Raw genomic sequence first — 9,325 nt, 5'->3', positions numbered from 1 at the left:
CACGCTCTATTAAAAACAAATACTTGTCCATATCGAGTATGTCATGCTGGAAAAGACAAAATCAGTCGCGATCCAGCGCTTGAGATTCTTTGACTACCGGTGTCTCAAAGGAAGCGCGGTGCAGCAACCTGTTTTGCTGTAGCAAAACAGGTTGCTGCCGTCAATACAACTTAAGCAAACACTCAAAAATCGTACATTCCCGTTTCTGTTTGGAATACCGCAACTACTGAAACATGAGTCTGCTGCATAGCAAAATCCAGTTTGAACAAGCCAATCTATACTTTCTGTATCTACGATATTGTTGTCTGAGTACCATTTCTTTTTCTTTTTTTGCTGTTAAACCTCTGTCGCGGTGTCTCAGTGGCAGGGCGCTCGACTGCAGATTTCGAGAATTAGGGGTTCGATCCCGGCGGTTTCGAAAAGCGCTCCTCGGCTGTGGGACTTGGCTGCGAGTTAAACAATCCCACGTGGTCAACGACACCAAAGCCCGCCTCTACATCGTCCGTCATATAGCCGATGTCGCATGGCGCGTTAAACCCATATATGTATTTCTTTTCTTCTTTTTTTTATTTTTTGTTGAAGGCTTCTGCGCATCCGTAACAGTGGCAGTGAGCACATTTCGCTTTAGAGAAATGCTCTAACGTTTGAGAAACAAATCTTCCCAGCACCTGTTACACTAAATATTACATAATACACATAGATCAATGTACACTGGTAGCCCTTAGAATCATTACAATTCTTTTTCGTCTGCACTGTCTTTCAAGCTTCAAAGTATACTGCGCACACACAAAACAAGGACGAGAAAGGTACACAACAAGCGTAGACTCGCTTGTTGAGTCTGCACTTGTTGTGTACCCTTCTCGTCCTTGTTTTGTCTGTGCGCAGTATACCTTGAAGATATGTCTGACCGACTCGCCCAACAACGCACTATTTTAAACTGTCTTTCAAGCTAACTCGTTGTTTCTGACAAGGGGAGTAAAATAGCTTCATACGTGCTTAACCATCGGCGTTTAGTTCGGGAATAAACACGTATTTATAGTCGCATGATAAGATGAACTCCATTTTTTTAGGATAGTTTTATATCCGGCATCCGCTTTTTTTCTTTTTTAGTTTTTGTTTATTACACACAAATGAGTATACAAAAGTAAAACTTCAGGGACCCGACAGAAATTTGTTTAAGGGTCCCAATAAACAAAGTAATCATTTCTTCTTTCGACAGCATAACAACTATTTAACAAATTACGTGAAAGCAGTTTGAATTAATGACAATGATGACAACAAATAAACAGAACTGTTCAAACACTACAAAAATCATTCGCAAACAAAACAAAATACAAACTAGTGCGAGTTAAGTAGAAAAAGCTTTAGTTTTTTCTGAAAGACACGAAGTGTAGGTAAAAACTGAAAATTATAATCGAGACTATTCCATAGTTTAGCTCCCCTAAATTCTAATGTTTGTCGTTCATAATTGACGTGTATATATATACGTATACACGACTGGCTGAGGCGATCTTCCCGCGGTGGTAGGGCCTGCCTCGGAGGTCATAGTGGCCGTTTTTGACGTCGTTGTGATTCAAGGTAGGTGGAGGCCACTGCACAAATTTAGCTCTTGGCAGCGTAAATGGGCTAATCGGGCTAGTCACCTCCACAAAGATGATACGTGGCAGGTAGTTAGTTCAGGAAACACAACTGATGACAGGCGTCAGTATTCCGGCAAGCACCAACCGTTCATTCAGCTTCGTCGTCTCTCTTGGTTGTCGATCGTTGTCTTTTTCAATGGCATATAGGTAACAATATGTAATGATATTAACCCCTGGGTACACTTGTTCGACAGGCGAACGCCGCATCGCTTAGCCACCATGGCGAGTAATATGCGATCATCGCAACCGTTCACGCGTATTATTGACCATGGAGGCTATGTTTTTACGGCGTTCATATCTGCTAATCAAGTCTATTCCTGAAGGCAGCGATGGCTGAATTTCGACGTAAAACTAAAAAAAGCCCCTCCGTACTGCGTGATATCAAAAAACATCCAATGACTCCGGAGGGTCGAAATTAATCAAGAGAACTTCACTACGGCAGCCCACAAAGCTATCATGCACTTTTTTGACGTCCCACCTTCAAGTACCACTTGCATACCTTTAGGACCCGAAGTAGTAAGGGAGGGTACCTAGAATAGCTTAATTGTGATAGAGAAGTAATCCTTCTGTCAAACATCTAAATCGACCATAAAAGATTTTTTTTTCGTGATCGTATCGGGGGCTACGACCTCTTTTACTTTCAGGCCTGCTGCACGGGCATCGCTCTAGTCCTCTGGGTTTGGTTGACTGTTCACAGTTGGTTCAACGCGAGAAAACTGGCGATTTAAACTCTCAGTGGTGAAGCTGTTGGTGTTGTGGGTGTAGGAAGAGGAAAAGAAAATGCACGGGCCGGCTACTTGCTCTGTAGCTTAATCCCCACCGCTGCCTCGTTCGGACAAAAAAAGAAAATAGAGAAGAAAAATAAGAGGGAGAGAAAGACGCGCGCCGCAACTGCTGTCGTCCACCATCGAAGCGGTGGTGAGTGGAATGACGACCTACAACAGATAAATATTCGGTGGCAGGCTAACCCCCGCCGAAAGCACGGTTAGCCCGCTTTCCTGTCCCAGCCCCATCAGGGCCGGAAGCAGCCACCCTCCTCCAACCTCTACCCCGTTTTAAGGCGAAAGCCTGTAATGCCTTATCGTTGTCAGCAGGGGCTGTCGCCAGAGGGTGTCGCACTTTCGAGGCATATAGTTAAAAATAAAGAAAAAAATTACGAGGGACTTTAGCGACTAAAGTAGTAAAAGGCAAAAGCCTGAGTGCTGCATTCTGCTACGCAACTGGCATTAATTAGTAATTAAATATTTTTCAGTTATTGAGTAGGTAATTGATTATATACCCAATTATATTAATAATTTATGAAATACCTAATTACACATTAAGTAGTAATTTGTTAATCAATTATCACAAGGTAAAACAGCACAATAACAACACACAGGACGCAGAAAGGTGATGCCGGCTGTATATCTACTGAGGTATCAGAATAGTAAACCGTTAGTTATCAGTCAGCGCCTGTGTTCGTCTCACTTTTCTGCGTCCTGTGTGGTTTTTGGCTGCTTTACCTTGCGATGATCAACCAATTAGCCTGCAATGTGTTATTCAAGTTTAATTAATCAGTCAATAATTAGTAATTGATCATTGGTTGACATATGGCCTTATAAGTCACGTATTCACGCATATTATGGTGGTGCTCTGTGATTGTTCGAGACCTCTGTGACGTCATCCCGCCTCGGCCTATCAGAGCCACCGCAAAAGCAGGACACATCTTGTCCACAGCAGCATGAGTGAGGGTGAAGTGTGGCTGTTCTTGGCCCTACGGGGCTTGGACTGGTAGGTCAACACCGCTTGCGGCGAGGAATTTGCCAGTCGCCGAATTTTTATCTGTTGTAAGCCGTCATTGCACCCGCCACCGCGTAGGTGGTGGACGACGGCTGTTGCGGAACGCGTCTTTCTCTCCTTCTTCTTTTTCTTCTCTACTTTTTGTCTTGTGTCCGCACGAGGCAGCGGAGGTGGCTCAGCTTGCATAGCCAGTAACACGCCCGTGCATTTTATTTTCCTTCTTCCTACAGCCACAACAACGACAGCATGAGCCATTAAAGGCTTTCGCCTTAATAAACCTTATCTCCACCGGGAATCGAACTTCCATCCCTTGGATCCCTAGCCGAGAGCTTTACCAACTGCGCGACGCCCCGGATCATGAAACATTTATCATAATTCTCTTTGTCTACCGTGAGGATAGCGGGATTCCGTGAGTGACAGATACTGCACCTTTAATTCCCTGTAAACGAATTATATAATGCTGGTGAACCGCCACGACTGGTCATGACGTCACCAGGCGATTTATGCATACACGAAGCTGACCCCGCAGGCATCCGATCCAGGCGTCCGTGCGGCGTCTTTCACTTGGCGCTTCCTCGAACGCCGCGCCACACAGCAAACAGAAGCAGACCGAGATGTCTAGGATGCGTTAGTACAGCAGGCATCAGCGGCATTTCAAATTGATTTACAGAATAGAAAAGGCCGGTATCTAATTCTTCGCGAACACATGTACGACGCCATAAAAGAAGGGAAGAAGGTGGCAATAAAAAAAGAGAGGGAGACAGAGGTGCCGTAGTGAAGGGCTACGATCCACTGCGCTAAAATGGTTTTCGCCTCATCACACTTTAGTATTCCAAAGTGCCCTCTAGATTGTTTTTACTATTTCAGCGAAAGACGTTACAGAATAAACACAGCAGTTACAGGTGGCAATGTTTTATTAGTAAATTATATTCTTTTTAGAAAGGATCTCTCTACTTGTGAGTACAGCTTCACCAGTGAGAGGTCAACGTTGTCAACGTATCACTGCTTTCCTGAGTGCTGTACTCAATGACTAGCTCACACCGCAAGGAAGACAATACAGTTGAGCAGACGGAGCAACAAATGTGGTCGCGATTCCACGTGTACACAACTTTGATAACAAAAGAAGAAAGAAGAAAGCGTTACAAGATGTCCCATCAATACGTATAACAAAACAAAAGATGAGTCACGAATACTGTTCTTGTTGTACTCTTCGCTCCATGTCGGTGTGCCCAACTACCATTTCAAGCCTATTCGACACACTATATGACTTGCCAGGGCTTAACCCTAGCAGCCCTCCACCTGCGAGCAGTGGGAGGCCGCTATGCTCAGCTTGGACCCGGTAATCCAACTACGGGCCATCGAGCGTGCAACCCAGGTCGCCAGAGCTCAAGGGCTCCTGGCCATCTAGCGCGGAAGCTCCTGCCTTCCTGACTTCCTCAAATAATAAATGTTTATCCTCCTCCTCCTCCTTCTAGACACGAATAAGAACGCGGCCACGGAACGTTGAGACATCGATAAGAACAGAGCATGAGAACCGAGGCTTGGAATGTAGATGGCATTTTAGGAGTTGGTTCGCATAACTTGGTCGATTGAGTTCTACTTCCACAATTTTAAGGACGCAGAGAGTATGGGTGAAAGACATAGGAGTGGTTGTGCGCCTTATTTTACGGGGAGCACGTGGTGTTAACTTGGTTAACGTATTCGTGCCTAGTATAGACAAATATTTTGTCACTGATAAATTAGGAACTGTGCCAGCTGCTTTGTATAAGGATCCCGTGGTTACGCACTGGGGTCACCACTGTTCCTAGACGTGTATTGTTCAAACAACACATCGCACAGAAACTGCCCCTGCACTGCTGACACGACTGGACACTACATCGCAGAAGCATCTGCCATGCAGACCGCAGAACTCTCTGTATTTCGTCCGGAGAATCATGCACACCGACATCGAGAACGAATAGACACATATCACCACATCCAAAAAGACACATATATAAAAAAGACAAAAAAGCAAAATATCAACGCGAAGCAAAATATGTAAAAAAAGTAAAAAATAGGAAACAAAATATGTAACAACACTATATGTAGACAATTTCGGCAAGAGTTCGTATTCTCCACGTTGCTGATACGCATCGCGTATTTGTATCCTTTAAATCCAAGCTTATAGTCACACGAGGCGGCGCATTCGCTGAACAAGCATCTTACAACAGAGCGTATTTGCCACTGTAAGAGAGTATCGCTCAAGCACAAGACAGCTTCAGCTTTCTGAGCCCAATACCCGTCTTCCCTTGACTTTGGGACATATCCATCCAGGCGTCTTCGGTCGCCACTCAAACCTCCATTCCTCCACTGCCGTCGACATTGAAGACCAAGTTGTACGCTGGCGGTGGTGTAGCAGGAGTTTCGCTCATGTCGTCAGACGCCCTGGTATTTCTCGCGGTTCCACCTGGTAGCAGGGGAGGCGGTGCATCACGGCGTTTGCCGGCTGGAAGACGCAGTTGCAACGTCGGCCCATTGACGTTCATGTATCTCGGTGTTGTAGCCACGTCACCGGTGCCGCCACCGTGGTCCACTATGGGCATCATTTCCATTCCGTCCTTCGTATTAGTGCTGCTGTCGGGGTCGGCTGTGGTGGTAGCCATCGTGGCGTAGTGCGGCTCCAAGTTCGTCTGAACGCCATCTTGGCTCTTGTTGATGTAGTTTTCGTCATGAGACTTCATGCCCAGGTAATCTGAATTTGGACTGTTATTCCCCATTGCACGATGGTCGTTGTTCTTGATGAGATGGTTCATGTTGGCGTAAGGATCGTTCAAGGCCATGTAGTACTGCACAGAAAAGTATTTCGCTTGAACTCTGCAGCTGACGTCGAAATAAATGCGAAGCCTAACAGAGCCACATTGATTATTCTTGATATTTCTGTAACTTCTTGCAGCCAATAATATTCTGCTTGCAACGATTCTCCTATATAGTATGAGCGACAAGCAGTGGCTAGCTGCATAGCAATTAGTGGCCTAGGTTAGCACTGTAGCAGATTATTGTGACAGGACACTTGAAGCACAGGCTACAAAGTTGTTCGTTATTAAACTAAGAAGTCGATTGCCTCTGCTGTGCAAAGTCTACAAGAGATATTTTATTTAGACGCGATACGCACAAAGGCAGCCATTCACAACAGACCATTAGCAGCTGCAGCTACTTACATCCCGCACTTTTGCATGCAGAAGGTCACCGAGACGGGTGACCAAAGTTGAAAAGTCCGGGCGCTCCTTTGGCTCAGTCTGCCAGCAGCTCTGCATTATCTCATACCTGTGTGAAGGAGAAAGCTAAGTGTAAAGACAACCTCGGGGCAAGAAAGTGGTTGCAGTGATTAGGATATCTGCCATCGCGTCGGTACTCACACGTCGTCAGGTGCGTAGTCAGGTTTCTCCATCCGGTAGCCGTTAATAAGCCTCTTGTAGAAGGACTCGTCAATTGCAACTCCAGGATAAGGATTTCTTCCCAACGAGAATATCTCCCACAGAAGCACCCCGTATGACCATCTGAGAACGAGACGACAGGTGGCCGTTATGTTCCTCGCTTTAGGACGATCGCAGGCAAGCGTTACAAATTCGACTAATTGAGAGAACTTACCTTCTGCTGCATCATCAGCATTTGGCCTTGCTTTAGCATGTACACGAGTACTGACGCGTCTTCAGACACGTTCAAGTTCAAGCCGCCGGTCACAATCACATAACAAAGATAAGGGAGTCGGCAGCCATGATACATCCATCGTCATGCACAGAGCCTTAGCAGTATATATGTGGATGTTCATATGCATCGACAGCCACTGATTAATACTCTGATAGTGCTTCACGCACCCTGGCTTACAATTCTGCTAAAAACGAAGAAGAGGTCTGGTTTACACCAACTAGAGATCAGGGTCACTAACTGCCGATTCAGCCTTTATCATCATTATCAAACCACCCAAGTCCACTTCAGAACAAAGGATTCACGTATTGATTTTGTAAATTAACATTCCCCTGTGCGAACGCTTAGGATATTATTAGAAACCTCAGGTTCCTTGACTAGACAAACCGCCAGCCCCCTAAAAACTATGTCACCTACGCTGGCGTGTAAGTGCTTTGCATAACGCGTGCCATTGAATACCGTCTCAGACTGAGAAACAATAAAAAACGTACACATCACTTTTTGTCGTGAAGACTCGGTCTGTAATTGACTCGATAGCGGTCCATTTTATGGGTAGGAGGCCCTGAAAGGAGAAACGAGGTAGCGCTGTTATGTCCCTTCTGAAAAACGCAAGTTTAGCGAGAACACCATATAAGTACTACACACAAAACGGACAAATGCTGCTTCACGATAGTCATCTAAGGTCGCTTTAGCCGTTTTTTTTTCGACATTGAAAACAATGATACATTTTTTACATTTATAAAACCCGAAGTGCAAATGTACTTGGCACATTTACAAAAGGTAGCGGCGAATGACTCTCTTAAGGCTCTCCACAAAGAGAACCTCCTATGAGAGCCAATCGTCGCCATGTTCCAAAATTGTATCTGACTGTACCGTATTTTCCGCTTACACTGCCATAATTTACACAGCATTTCTTGAAATGCAACTCATTTCATGTAGCGCTAAATCACCAACGACCTGATCGCGTTCAAAAATTATTGTCTCAGTTCCTCAAGTGCAACTTAAACGACAGAGCTTCGATTTACGATGAACACGGTTCTCTGGGAGGAATGCCAAAAAATGTGAGCTCACATCTCCCTTCTTGACGTAGTTGGAGTACTTGTAACAGTCCTTGGCGAGCCCAAAATCGCAGATTTTCACGACATTGCCTTCACTCAATAGGACGTTCCGCGCAGCCAAGTCTCTGTGGATCAGCTGCAAGGACAATAACGACAAAACATGAATTGATGTCAGAATCCTGACAACACTAATAGAGGGCTGTTCAGCTACCCTAAGGCAAAATATGAATAGAATGGCGTCCTTCTCATTAATTCAATTTTCTCTTTCGGTGTCCGGTACGATTCGTTTTATTGCTAGATAAGCAATGCCAACTTCAGAGTGATTCCTGTCGTGCACCGTAGGCACTGTATGGAATCTCACCAAAAGTATATTTGGAATAGAATTTGCGATTTAGAAAATGGTCCCCGGTTCGACTTCCTAATCAGGAGGAATTCGTCAACTACACAAAGTTCCCTTGTTTGATTTTCAATGTTGCATATATATTTTTTGCAGTCATGTGGGTACGCTTCAGCGTGTGTTGATGAGTAACTACTCCTTTATTTTAAAATACCGGGGCTTTTTTTGTTCAAAATGTTTTTAATAAAGGTAACTAACTTGAGAATACTTTTACCATCGGGACTATATCCGGGGCTACGACGGACACCAGGTAAAACGTAGAAGGCTTCAATAACGAAAAACGTTAATTAACTTACTAAATATCATTTTAAGGTTACCCTGTAATTGCAGCATTGGAGCTTGTCTTGGAAATAGTGTAGCCGCGAAAGAAGGTTTTCTCTGAAAAATTGCAGCTGGCGTTACAAGGCCCGCAAATGTAACCTTGATAGGCGATATGCTAGCGTATGAATCTATCAGGGTGACGTTCGGGAGCCTTGCAACACGTTACAATTTTTTTTTCAGAAAACTTGTTTTTTCGACTCTACTAATTGAAGGACGAGTCTAAAATTCTGCAAATGCAACATATCCCCTAAAATGAAAATTAAACAGTTGATGTATCCAGTTATTTTGTAAACTAATTGAACAGTTTGCTTCTTACCTGCTGTCCGCCGTTACCCCCATTATATCCGCAGGGTTAAAATAGACCTATAATAGGAGTTACCTTAGTCTTAAAATTTTGCACCTTCAGAAAAAAACGACACCCGGTATATTAATTTTCCCTAGAAGAT

At 44.4% G+C, this 9,325-nt stretch overlaps 1 protein-coding gene across 5 annotated transcripts in view; it reads right to left on the bottom strand.

The window, feature by feature from the left end:
* Positions 1-948: 948 nt before the first annotated feature.
* LOC146191597 (vascular endothelial growth factor receptor 1-like) overlaps positions 949-9,325 on the bottom strand; it is an 84,209-nt gene continuing 75,832 nt past the window's right edge. For 2 of the 5 annotated variants that reach the window (XM_084602117.1, XM_084602118.1), the window contains exons 17-21: positions 8,175-8,297; positions 7,595-7,665; positions 6,815-6,955; positions 6,617-6,722; positions 949-6,244 (exon numbers count right to left, since the gene is read on the bottom strand). In XM_084602117.1, coding sequence (XP_084458243.1) covers positions 5,750-6,244; positions 6,617-6,722; positions 6,815-6,955; positions 7,595-7,665; positions 8,175-8,297 — 936 coding nt within the window. In that variant the 3' untranslated portion in view covers positions 949-5,749. The remainder of the gene's footprint in view (positions 6,245-6,616; positions 6,723-6,814; positions 6,956-7,594; positions 7,666-8,174; positions 8,298-9,325) is intronic. The other 3 variants (XM_084602114.1, XM_084602116.1, XM_084602115.1) reach the window with 2 other exon arrangements.

This window comes from Amblyomma maculatum, chromosome 4 (assembly GCF_055883805.1).
Source record: "Amblyomma maculatum isolate TAMU_Amacu chromosome 4, ASM5588380v1, whole genome shotgun sequence".
Classification (NCBI taxonomy): domain Eukaryota; kingdom Metazoa; phylum Arthropoda; class Arachnida; order Ixodida; family Ixodidae; genus Amblyomma; species Amblyomma maculatum.
This window is presented reverse-complemented; position numbering and strand designations above follow the sequence as displayed.